Source organism: Pelobates fuscus, chromosome 3 (genome assembly GCF_036172605.1).
Source record: "Pelobates fuscus isolate aPelFus1 chromosome 3, aPelFus1.pri, whole genome shotgun sequence".
NCBI classification, from domain to species: Eukaryota; Metazoa; Chordata; class Amphibia; order Anura; family Pelobatidae; genus Pelobates; species Pelobates fuscus.
This window is the reverse complement of record NC_086319.1, coordinates 287,296,134-287,310,105: the sequence shown is the minus strand read 5'-3', so window position 1 is coordinate 287,310,105 and position 13,972 is coordinate 287,296,134. Positions and strand designations below refer to the sequence as shown.

Below are 13,972 nucleotides of genomic sequence, written 5' to 3'. Positions count from 1 at the left end.
TGTATTTGTGTTTAACATGGCAATATATATATATTTATACATTTATATATATTTTTAATTATTTGGTTGGGGATTGGGACTTCTTCCTGCATGGTGCTGTATATTGGAGGCAGGCCAGGAAGCTGTCTATCAGGTGCAAGTTGAGTCATTGGCAACGCCCCCAGAAGGTCCTCCAAAAGTCCATGCCTCACAATGCTGGGAATTATGACCACCAACAATATGGAGAAAAGAGAGACATTGGGACAGAAAAGAAAGACAAGGGGCTCAAAATAGGGACTGTCCCTCCTAAATAGAGACACTTGGGAGGTATGCTAACCTGTAGTTCTACAATGCTAAAGAAACTACAGAACATGTGTTATATCATTAATATCTAGAACATGTTTTCACAATTTGTAAAGCTCTGTAGTGCAGGCTGGGAAAGGCTCATCTCCTACTGTGACCGACTGGGGAACTGTGAACACAATAATGTTTTACTTGATGTGTCCTAGAGAGAAAATTCTTTGTGGACTTTAGATTTTGACTCGTTAATCTCCAGGTTTATTAAAGTGGGCCTTTCTCTGCGCTCATTTAATACTTTCATTAGAGTTTAAACCAGGATTTGTGTTGTGCCATTTTAATACTGAATGTCTGCCTTTGTTTAATTGGTATGCTAATTTGTTTTGAGAAGACACAAATTACTTATACTTGTAACCCCTCCTTTAACCATTTTGCCACCCACCTTCTGCTATAAACCCCCCACAAATGACAGCAGTAATAATAATAGTAATAATAATAATACTGCTTTTTAATATATTACTAATGAACTAATAAGACTGCTATATATAAATATTATAAAATATAATAACAATTATCATTATACACTAAGAATAGTGATGTTTCTATACTTTCTTTATTTCTTGCATATGTCTATAAGTACTTACTATTAGCAGTCATTTTATCATTTTCTTTGTCTTGTTTATATAGTATATAGTTACACAGCTGAAAGAGACATGTGCCTATCTAGTTCATCCTTTCTCACATCTGTTTTTGATGTTGATCCAAAAGAAGGGAAAAAAGACAGTTTGAAGGGCTTCCAATTGTCTTTCTTTACCCCAGAATGACAGTCAGATCTCTCCTTGGATCTCTCCCCACTAATTAAAAATGATATCCCTGAATATTATGTTTTTGCAAGTATTCATCCAGTTGCTGTTTAAAAATCTGTATAGGCTCTGATAAAACCACCCTTTCAGGCAGAGAATTCTACATCCTTATTGTTCTTATCTCCTTTCTTCGAGTCTAAATGAGTGACCTTGTGTCCTTTGTATAGTCCTGTTTATGAATATATTTCCGGACTATGATTTGTATTGGCCCCAAATATAAATGTATAATGCTATCATATCGCCTCTGAGGCACCATTTTTACAAAAGAAGGAGATTTAAACTTGTAAACCTTTTTCATAACTAAAATGTTCCATTCTTTTTATTAATGTTGAGGATAGCCTCTGCACTTTTTCTAGTGCCATAGTATCGTTCTATAGAAAAGGTGTCCACAATTGCACAGCATATTCAAGGTGTGGTCTTACCAGTGATTTATAAAGAGGCAAAATAATATTTTCATCCTGAGAATTAATGCCCATTTTTATACATGACAATACCCGACTGGCCTTAGCCACTGCTGATTGACATTGCACATTGTTGCCTAGTTGTCTATAACAATCTCCAAATCTTTTTCATGTGTTATTCCTAATTCACGACTGTTTACTTTGTAAGTTGCTTGTGGATTCTTTACCCCAGTGCATAATAACTTTGCATTTATTTACATTGAATCTCATCTGCCATTGGAGTGTCCAGTCCTCTAATCAATCTATATCCCTCTACAGTAATATAATAGTAATTTAATAAAGTAATATCCTACTCACATTGTATTACTTTACAAAGTTTTGTGTCATCTGCAAACACTGACACATGGCTTTCAATGCCTATTTCAAGATCATTTATAAATATGTTAAATAGGGGTCCCAGAACAGACACCACTTACCACTTTTGTCCAGCTTAAAAAATTACCATTAATGATAACTCTCTATACTCTATCTTTAAGCCAATGTTCTCTGTGAAATTTTCAGATACATAGGTTTGTTAATAGTTTCCATTTAATTAAATCGACTGTCTGCCTGGTCTAATGACACCAGCTCACAATGCTGAATATTTGTAATAATAGCATTTCAAGGAAAGAGTTTCTAAATACAGTAAGTGCAGTCAACTATCATTTAAGTATGCCTTACTCTAACATGTGGAGTGAGTGAAGGGACCATTGATTGATTCCTTTATACATTTTTTAAAATATATTTTTGTCTGCTGTAGCCCATGCTAATTGTGTTTGCAATTACTGTAGGTTTCCAAACAAGAAGGCCCTGGATATCCACCTTCTAAATCCACTAAAAACTACACAATTTGCCTTTGTATTCAAACAGGAATCATTTTGAGAATAATAATCTTAAAGGACATGAAACACAGCACTTTGATAAGAATTCCACTGTTTCTTTTTAAATATCACCTTGCAGTTTCCTTCCACTCAAGCTCATCACCATCATGCTGTAGTGTGTCCATCTCTGTAAACAAGGTGGGATTCGGAGCTTCATCGTCTTCTCCCAGAATGTATCGGAGCCGTTCAGCCGCAGGAGACACTGAAAGAGTTATTGAACAATCAAAGCAAAGCCAAGAAAATAAACAGATATCATATTCTTAACACACCAACTTGCTGATATTTGGAGCTCATGAATAAACTAGGATATTCAAAAAAAGGACTTCTTTAGTTTCTATGAACTGAATCACTTATGAAGAGAGTTTCTGTGGCTGCACACTTTAATAGCAGTGTAACAGAGTAGCCTATAAAGCACATTATGTTAAACCTTGTGTGTGTAGAGAGCCATGTCTATATTAATAATTAAGTTTGAAAGGGTTGCGTGTTTCGAGAAGGCCCAGTCCTGGCAGCACCTTCATCAGCCGAGGTACTACTAATCTAGCAGAGTTAGTGCTAAATAATCCATGCTACACATCTCTTTAGTAATAATATCAACATATCTTATATTAGTACCTCAGTTGCTCTGTAAAGGAAAGATACAGTGTCTATATGTCCACATATGTGGTCCCCACACTGGAAACTCTGTGGTTATATTGAGATTACACATGGTACTAGCATCTCTTAAAGCTACAAGTGCTTGAAGTTATGTTGTTCAAAAACTTGAATGGTCAATGACGAAGATATATCTCCTCATTGTGGTGTTGTAAACTGTGGGTAGACCCCTGAGTGCCAGAATTTTTTTTGTGTTTTGCTGTTAGGACAGTTTAGGATTAAGAATCTCAATTTAATTTTTTCGCCAAACATTGTGTAAAAAAACTAGCTGGGAATTGTTTAATTTGTGTGCATATATGGTTAAAACCATAACTAGGTAAATGCAGGAAAAGCTTATGAGTAATTAGCTGTAATCAGTAGTGCAAAATTTAAACCTTGAATTTTTGTTTGCCTCCATTGTCCATTCCCTGTGTGTACTTGCATGGATCAATAAAGTTATTTCCAGAAGAGACAATTGTGAGATTGCCTACGTTCTTACATATACTATGAAAACGAGATAATAGAAAGGTTGCTGGTGTAATAGGATTGCAGATATAGTATTGCTATTGCCAAAAACTATTACTTCAATACTACCATTTTATAATTGAGATTTTCAAATATTTTTTCAGATTAGTTGAACCCACACATATTTCATCCGACAGGTATGTGTATATATCATTTGAGTTAGTCTTGCAAAGAAATAGTGGGGATGTCTGCTCTGGGTGCTGAAGGGCCTAAGAGGGCAGTTGTAATTAAGACTAACTTTCAGGGTTATTTACAAAAGTGACAATTCAACGTGCAATTCTATTTTACGGCCAAAATAGCTGAACGGAAAGCATAGCTGATTTAGGGAATATTTCCAGTTCAACAATTTTGGGCATTTAATTATTTATTTGTTCACACTGCATGCAAGTAATACAACAAGTGGGCTACCGCCCTATCATTGAAGCAGACAGTTAGTACAGTATTCACATTGGCTTCGGTAAGAAAAAATGCAGAGTGAGGATTTTTGTAACAGGACAGTACAACTGATGAAGTACAACAATAACATCCCTCTGGGGTACATCTGTTAAACTCAATACTGGGGTATTCTTATGCTGTTGGGCTAATTGTGCCCCAAGGGGCACCACCCCCTCCAGGGTTAAACTCTTAGTGTTAACTCTATTGTGGATGCAAGGGGGGGGGGGGGGTAATTGAGCCAGTTTAAGGTGGGACATTCCGGGCGTGTGGCCGCATGGTTTTTGTCCCTAGCGCATGTAACATATTAAATCATGGAGAACTATAAGTGGGGGTGTATATCTACCCACTCTGACATAGGTAGGTTCGTCTAGTACAAAAGATATAATAAAATTAACGGAGAAACATAAATTGGTTAGAAAAAATGACATTAGAAACGTGTTTGTTTATGCATTAGTTGTGGTGGTGGAAAGTGTGGCAGTCCTCTGGAAGGACAGGCGTCTGTTCCAGCTTAGGTCAGTTCAGCAGCCTTATCCAGTAGTTGTTGTCGTAGTTGTGGCCTCGGGATGAACTCCGCTACTGTGGAAGGATCCAGGTGAGACAGGTTGGTCGAAGTCGCTTCCTGTTTGGCTGAGAGGCCCAGCTGGCCCAAAAGAGTGTTTAGTTCTTGCAAGCTCCTTGCCCGGTGTGTAGTCCCTTGATAAGTTATTATGAGTAGCCTAGATCCCCCCCAGTGATAGGAGATATTCTTGGTGCGCAAATGTTGCAGTTGGGGTTGGAGTGATTTGCGCCATGAGAGAGTGCTCCTCGTTAAATCAGGGAACAAGGAGATTTGGGAGTTCTCAAATATTAACGGGCATCTCCCCCGGGCCGCTGCCAGCAGAGTAGCCTTGTCCTGAAGAGACTGGAACCGTACTATAAGGTCCGCGGTGGCCGTGGGTGGTGCTGCTGCGGGTTTCGGCAAACGGAAAAGTCAGTCTAGTTTTATATTTTTGGCCTGCTTAGGCTGTAGCAGCGTAGCCAGTAGGCGCCTAATGTAGTGTGGGAGGTCAGGTAATCCGACGGTTTCAGGCACCCCTCTAATCTTAAGAATATGTTTCCTTCTGTAATCCTCCAAGGCTTCCACTTTTTCAGCGGTGCTGATTTGCTGCTTTTGGAGGTCAGAGACCTTTTCTTCCAAAGTGCTTAGTCGGGTGTCCCGAGTATTTGCTGTGGTCTCAAGAAGATCAAGCCTGGTGGTTGCGCCCGCAATGGCGTCCTTAAAGCAGGCTATGTCCTTAGCTAAGTTCTGCCTAAGTTCGGCGAACATACTCTTTAGGAGGTCTGCAGTGACTGGATCACCCGGCGGAGGCGGTTTGGTCGTTCGCACCACAGGTCTATTCAGGGAAGATCCCTCTCCGGTATACCGTCGTCAGAGGAGTCCGAGAATCCTTCTTCCCCCAGCGCCATTTTCTCCCATGCGGCTTTCTGAGAGTTCCGCAGGAGTTCGCCAATGTCATGGCTAGCAGGAGCTTTGGGAGCTCCGCCCTGGGTTTTTTGTTTTTCCTGCCCATCTTGATGTCTGCGATGCGCAGTGTAAGTTGTGGGTAGGTAAGTGCCCAATTTCCACCAAAAAGTCAGTTATTTTGCCCGTTATGGCACAGAGCCTTCTGAGGTGCGTCTGCTCTGTTCGGTAGCTGGCTCCGCCCCCCCCCGTTAGGACAGTTTAGACAGTTTGATATAAACTAGATGTATGGCATCATTGGCTTCAAAGTACCATAACTTCAACAACACGATGTAGTTTCTTAAAGTGCTTGCTTGGAGCCACAAAGTTAAAATAAGTTCTAACAAAATTAGGTATTTTTAGAAAGGCAAAAGGGTTGTCTGTTATTGTATTTTTGGAATAGCTGCGAACATCTGCTACACAGAGATGTCATTAAAACATGACAAATTAGGAAGCTGCCTAGGACCCAAGAATTCCAAAGGGATTACTTAGCAAAATCCCCTGCAGTTCTGTTCTGATAGGTGGACGGAGGCTGCTCTGTACATCCCAGTGGTCAGCCCTAGCCAAGCTCAACTCCACTATGCTCTCCCTCTTATGACAGTACATATGGGGGGAGATTTTTTCAAAGCTAAAACAGGTGCTATCATTGGGTAATGTGCTAAATAGGGAAACTAATAGAATGCCTCTCAACATTTTACAATTCGCACTGAAAATAAGACCTGCCTTGCCTTACTAAATTTCTTTCATGATATTACATCAAACACTATTTCAGTTCCTCAGTAGTATACCTGTTTTTCTAGCAACTACACCACTTAAAAAAAGAGTAGTGGGTAGGCATGTGCATGGGGAAAATTTTCGGTTCGGCATTACGAAATTCTGGACTTCGGCAATTGGACACTTCGGAACTTTTGCAACTTCGGCATTTCGGGACTTCGGGACTTCTCTGGCAGCCGCTTAGTAGATAACTCCCTAATTCCCACGGTCTTTCAGCCAAATTTACTAATACTAAGTAAAAATTACTTAGCATTAGTAAATTTTGCCCCTACTCGCTATACCGCGAGCAGGGGCATGTCTATTAAACAGTGAGCAGCCTAAAGTAAAATGATGGGGGGGACCTATTGTCCTCCCCCCCGGCCACCACCCCTGAGTGGTGGCCCTAAATAGTAATAAGGGGGGGGGGCCTAATGTCCTCCCCCTGGCCCCCACCCCTGAGCGGTGGGTGGGGCCCTAAATACTAATAAGGGGGGGAGATCTAATGTCCTCCCCTCTGGCCCCCAAACCTGAGCGGCGGGTGAGACCCCTAAATTAGAATAAAGGGGGGGGACCTAATGTCCTCCCCCCTGGCCCCCACCCCTGAGTGGTGGGTGGGGGCCATAAGTACTAATAAGGGGGGGACTTACCTGTCAGTCTCTTCATTTACCTGTCAGAGCACTCTGATTGGATGGCTTAAACCCACCAATCAGAGTGCTCTGAGCCTAACTGCAGGGCGGGGCAAGGCTTTATAAGCCTTCCCCCGCCCTGCAGAGCTCAGTCTGCACTGAGCCCTCCATGGGTGAAGATGGATTATTATTTTTTGCGCCCGTTTTTTTTATTTTTATGGATTTTTATTTGGCCTTTTTGGCGCTGAAAAAATAAGATTTTAGAAGAAAGAAGACATCAAATGGTAAGTTTTTTTTTTTTTTTACAGGTACTTAATTAAAGGCCTCCCCCTCATTATTGTTAGGGTGAGGAGGGTAGGTAGGGGTTAATTTTTTTGGGGGGGGGGGGGGGGGTGACTAGGGGTTTAGGAACCCCTAGTCACCTGTGGGGGTGGGGTAACATTTTTATTTAGGACCCCCACCCGCCGCTGAGAAAATCAATAATCAGAATTGGTCTTTAATAATTTGAAAATCCAATGGCATCAAAATGAGTAATGCACATAATGCACTAATTTTTCTCTCTCTGTAGGTGGTACAACCAATACAAGAAATACCTTTGCGTAGGTTGCATTATTTCAAAGTGAAGCTAACAACCTTGTCTTTGTTCCTCTCGCAGGATTAGCTTGAAATGCAGTTTTCACGCATTATATGTCAAAAGTTAATCCCACTTTATTTCTGTGGAAGAATTCCTTTCCCATTTTATATCTGCATTCTGAAGGGTTTTAATTACTGACCAAAAACAAAGAAATCACAATAAAAGAAACATTATTCAAACATAATGCAAGGCTATAACGTAATCTTCAAGGGCCATGTTTTCAGATTACTCACATATTTAAATAGTTTAAGAAAATTTACATTTTAGTTTATGAAATATATATTTTAAATAAAGTGTACCTTTTACAGAAAGGTCCTCTGGTCCTGTTACTAATTTCCCTCGAACGTTTGTCTGATCCACTTCATTCTATTAAAATTATAGCCCAATATTGCCATTAAAGGAACACTGCTAATTCTTAAAGTATTTTAGCATGCTGAAGTGTTTAAGGCGTTAACAGTGACCCCTTTGTCCACTTTATTTTACCCCATGAGAAATCAACACTATTTACAAATGTCCTAAGTTGATCCCGACTGGCTGTCAATCAGACAGCTGGGAGTGTAGCCTTCCTTATTTGGTTTAAGCACTGGCTCTATTGGCGCAGCCATGCGCTCTAGGACCCCAATGCTTTACTGTGAGAAGCATTGTAATGGCTAGAAGATCCTCATTAGTAAGAATCTTATGAGGTGAAGCGGAGCTTAGACAAGAAGACCGTCTCTCCGCTGGATTAGAGGTATATAACCCCTCTTTTTTTTTTTGCAGTGGGCCCCTAAATCTAATTAAACAGAACACTCCAGTGTTAAAAATAAATGTATCTATTTCTAATACTGGAGTGTTCTTTTAAATAAAAACTAGCAGACTAAAGAATTACTTGAAATGTGACTGTACGAGATGTATTTGATAAAAAGTGATTTATGAAATGTTCATGGTGTAAAATTTAGGTCAAATTTAAGTGAAAATAGTTTATGCAACTTTTTTTCAAATTTTTATTTCAATTTACCACAACTTACCATTTATTCAATTAACTCACTACATCAATTAATTTAAATGTTACTGTCCATACCATGCACCTGCTAAATCGTTATCAAAGCTACACTCACACAAATATATGCTGAATGTGAAAAATATATTTAAGTCATTTTTCTTTTTTTATCAGTATAAAACTTTTATAGCAGTTTAAAACATTTAAAAATGTTAAAGTTTCTAAAACGTTTTCGATTGCAATACTTATTACACCTAGTCACCCAGTAAGTTTTCAATGGTAGATTATAATAAATACGTATTCTGCCTGCCTCCAATATCAGATAGTAATCAATCTATTGTACATTACGGTTAATGGATCTCAAGGTGAGTCTTTTGTTTTTGGATATTTTACATTTAGTACTGAGAGAATGATAAATCAGCCATTATAAACATTAATTCACACATTAAATATTAGTCTAATAACTATACATATAGAACCTGATTATTATTTATGTTTAACAGTTAAAAAATATAAGCCATTTCATATCGTATTTTATATTCTGAGTTATCTGCTAAATCTCCCATTTGTTTGTTTTTTTTAAACGATGAAGAGGTTCCAGTCTATTGCAGTTCAGACATTCAGTGTGTTACTCCAAATCCAACATACTTCCTTTGGCTTTTGGACTTTCTAAGGGCTCTTAGTCACTATGCAGTGAATCATGGGAATTTATGTTTTATGTCTTTTGCAACTCCCCAACACTTGACTGTTAAGAATCGAATTTTTTTTTTGTCATTATTTACAACTTCTTTTTTTCTGTTCCACCATAAACCTTTTATTTTGTACTGGCTTTTAAATTATTATATTACTATGGCAAAAACTTAGAATTACGTCTCAATTGTTTTAAGTGGGCATTTTTAAAGGAAGCTTTACTTGGTAATTTTAAAAAGATGGGCATTTGTTTTTCATTGTTTGATAATTTAATTTTTTTTATTAAGTATTCATTAAATTTAAACTTAATATTACCATTATCTCAGGCAGATGTTTTTTACTTACTGAACTGATTTACTTTTTAGATAGAAAACGTAAATAAAATTAAAACAAAAAACAACAAATTAACTTTCTCTACATTAAAGATATAAAGTACTAGAAAATGCATTGATTTTTCGTGAACCAGCTCCTGAAGTACATTACAAAACATTTTATAGAAATCTATAGAAATGAGAGTTGTAACACAGAGGTAGAACATGGAGTTAATTGATGCAGTGCTAGTAGATCATTGGAGTGGCAATGCTTAACCTTGCAGAGAGTTCTCTAGATCTTACCTGATGATTCTGAATGCATGCTGGGTCCCCTGCCTCTGTCTCTATGGGACGTGAAGTTTCTTCAGCAAAGCTCCACAACTTAATGAAGAGATTACAAGGAATTTCAAGTGTTTCAAATCCAGACTGGGGCTTCCAGTATGTGAGGTCACAAAATCCTGATTAAACTGAGGAGTTTGTTTATCTAACCATAAAACTATTATTCTCCAATAGCGTCAACCTAATGTATAGCAAAATTCAATGTGTACAGACTGCATAGAAAAAATGCATACATATTGTATCTGTATATTACCCCCTACTTAGAGTCTGAGTTGCGTTTCAGACACCTGTAAGCACAAAACATTCAGGTGCCCCTACAACTACCCCTCCAGACAAAAAAATAAATAAATAAAAAATAAGAAATGTGTACTTCTATTCAATAGACATCAATAAACTCAAACTAAATGTGATGGCATATACAAAACTGTCTCCCTGGCATATACAAATTGGATTATATAAAACAATTTCAAAATTCATATATTTATATCTGAATAGTGAAGAAATTTAAATGTGTGTTCATATTTCTGTGTGTAGTGGGAAATTGTGTGTGCTATGTGGAAACAAGTGCATTTCTGTGTGTGTTTAGGTGTGAAGTCATGACTTTCTTTTTGTGTAGTGTGTTGTGTTTGTCGTGGAAATATATGTGTGGTATGATGCTTGAAGGTAGTGTCTATGTGGTGTTTCTATGTGAAGATGCATAGATGTATTTCTGTGTGTATGTATTGTGTCAATGGTTGTGCAGGAGCATGCACATATTTCAGTAATTATGCACAACGGCATGTGAGTTGTGTCTGAAATCTAAGAATGCAGTGTATAAATGCATGATTGCCCAGTGGCAGTGCAAGAGTACAGTATTAGATTGCATGGATCTAGAATGTAGTTTATACATTTAACCCCTTAAGGACCAAACGTCTGGAATAAAAGGGAATCATGACATGACATGCCAAATGGCAAATGATTTAGGTAAACTAGAAAAATGGTCAGAGTTGTGGCAACTGACATTTAATGTGGATAAGTGCAAGATAATGCATCTTGGACGTAAAAACCCAAGGGCAGAGTACAGAATATTTGATAGAGTCCTAACCTCAACATCTGAGGAAAGGGATTTAGGGGTGATTATTTCTGAGGACTTAACCCCTTCAGGACCGGCCTGTTTTTGCGATGTTTGTACGTTAAGGACCAGAGCAGTTTTAACACTTTTGTGGTGTTTGTGTTTAGCTGTAATTTTCCGCTCTCTCATTTACGGTTCCCATACAAGTTATATATTGTTTTTTTCAGGACAAAAGGGGCTTTCTTTACATACCATTATTTGTATTATGTCCAATATTGTATTTAAAAAAAATAATAAAATATGGTGAAAAATTTAAAAAAAAAACATGTTTTTGGACTTTTACTTGAAAAATCTTTTACTTATCTACAAAAGCTAATGAAAAAAACAGCTAAATAGATTCAAAATTTTGTCCCGAGTTTAAAAACACCCAGTGTTTACATGCTTTATTGCTTTTTTTTGCAAGTTATAGGCCTATAAATACAAGTAGGAAATTGCTGTTTCAATATATATATATTTTAAATGTATCAATAGTGACCTTGTAACACCGTTATCTGTCATAAATCCCCGAAACACACCTAACATGTACATATTTTTTTTAAAGTAGACAACCCAGGGTATTCAAAATTGGGTATGTCCAGTTTTTTTTAGTAGCCACTTAGTCACAAACACTGGCCAAAGTTAGCATTTATATTTGTTTGTGTGTTAAAAATGCAAGAAACGCTAACTTTGGCCGGTGTTTGTGACTAAGTGGCTACTAAAAAAAGCTGAACATACCCCATTTGCAATACCTTGGGTTGTCTTCTTTTGCAAATGGTATGCCATCATGGGGCTAATTCTCATTCCTTGGCTACCATACGCTCTCAAAGGCAACCTAACCAATCCGACAAATTTCAATAAAAAAAAAAAGTAAAATCAAGCCTTATATTTGACCCTGTAACTTTCACAAACACTATAAAACCTCTACATGTGGGGTACTGTTATACTCAGGAGACTTCGCTGAACACAAATATTAGTGTATCAGAACAGTAAAATGTATCACAGCAATAATATCCTCAGTGAAAGTGCTGTTTGTGTGTGAAAAATGCAAAAAAATTCACTTTCACTGACAATATCATCGCTGTGATATGTTTTACTGTTTTGAAACACTAATATTTGTGTTCAGCGAAGTCTCCCGAGTAAAACAGTACCCCCATGTACAGGTTTTAGGGTGTCATAGAAAGTTACAGGGTTAAACACAGTGCTAGCAAATTAAATTATCTGGACTTTCGGCCTGGGTTGGCAGGCAGGTCCCTCAAATTGCAGTCATTAAAATTACTTAATTAGGTAAAAATATTACATAAATACACATGTAGAATTTTAATATATATACATATTTATATATTTGACGTCTACGTGTATATTTATGAAATTATTTATGTAATTATGTATATGGACATATGTATATTTCGTATTGTTTTTATTTATTTATTTATACATAGATATATATATCATTACATTCTAAGTATATTTTGATATAAATATATATATATATATATATCAAAATACTGTTAGAATAAAATTGCATATATAAATATTTTTTTATAATTATTAAAAATTATTTTTATTTTTTGTTATTTATTTTTATTAACATATTATTTGTATTTTATAATAATATATATATACCATATATATAGCAATTATATATATATTGTATATATTCGTGTGTAATTTAAATATAAGTGTATTTTTATATTAATATACGTATATATAAATATAAAAATACACTTAATATGACATTATATATATATATGATACATATACATATATTATATATAGATATAATACATGTATATATATCATATATATATACACATATTATTTATTTATTTTTACACTGATTTTTTTTTTACTTTATTTTTTGGATTTTTTACTTGCAGGGAGACTGCCTGTCAGCACAGACAGTCCCCCTGCAGGCAGATACAAAGACCCCTATTGCGGTCATGTGATCGAGTGATCACATGGCCGTGGGGTCCTGATCTGCCGAGGGGGGACTGCCCGGGCAGACAGGCAGTCCCCCTGGACCGGGTGGAGCACTGATCGCCGCCGTGGGACCGACGGCGATCAGGTAAGTAGCCCCAGACCGTTATGACGGTTCAGGACCGTCAGCGGTCCAAACGCACGTTTTACCGCTGACGGTCCTGAACCGTCAGCGGTCCTGAAGGGGTTAAAGGTAGGCAGACAATGTAATGACCTCCATTTGTCTAAATATACATAGGGATTAAGGAAAAAGCGCATGTAACATTTTCTTTTCTTTGGTTTTTACTATATATTGGGGCTGATGTGTGTTGTAGTCCTTGCAGCTTAAGCGCAGGACTTCTCTTTTTGTATTTGTATTTACTTTGTATCACACAGCCTGGTTACAATGCTGCTACCCATCCCATGTGTTCCCTATTAAGGGTTAATAAGTAAAGGGGTGTATATATAAAAAAAAAAAATACCCTTTTCTGTCTCATTGGAGATATTTTTGCCAGAAGCTCAAGGAAGCAGGCTGAAGGGTCAGTGTTAGGACCCGCTTAGGGGGGGTCTGCCTTGACGTTGGCAGGCGGGCATCCCTCCAATGGCCATTGGAGCAACTAAATGACCTCCATTTGTCTAAATATACATAGGGATTAAGGAAAAAGCGCAGGTAACATTTTCTTTTCTTTGGTTTTTACTATATATTGGGGCTGATGTGTGTTGTAGTCCTTGCAGCTTAAGCGCAGGACTTCTCTTTTTGTATTTGTATTTACTTTGTATCACACAGCCTGGTTACAATGCTGCTACCCATCCCATGTGTTCCCTATTAAGGGTTAATAAGTAAAGGGGTGTATATAAAAAAAAAAAATACCCTTTTCTGTCTCATTGGAGATATTTTTGCCAGAAGCTCAAGGAAGCAGGCTGAAGGGTCAGTGTTGGAACCCGCTTAGGGGGGGTCTGCCTTGACGTTGGCAGGCGGGCATCCCTCCAATGGCCATTGGAGCAACTAAATGACCTCCATTTGTCTAAATATACATAGGGATTAAGGAAAAAGCGCAGGTAAC

The 13,972-nt window shown here is 37.5% G+C and overlaps 1 protein-coding gene across 1 annotated transcript in view; it reads right to left on the bottom strand.

Annotated features, from left to right (window-relative positions):
- SLC4A5 (solute carrier family 4 member 5) overlaps positions 1 to 13,972 on the bottom strand; it is a 139,694-nt gene that overhangs the window by 104,261 nt on the left and 21,461 nt on the right. The window contains exon 5 of the mRNA XM_063448669.1: positions 2,533 to 2,662. Coding sequence (XP_063304739.1) covers positions 2,533 to 2,662 — 130 coding nt within the window. The remainder of the gene's footprint in view (positions 1 to 2,532; positions 2,663 to 13,972) is intronic.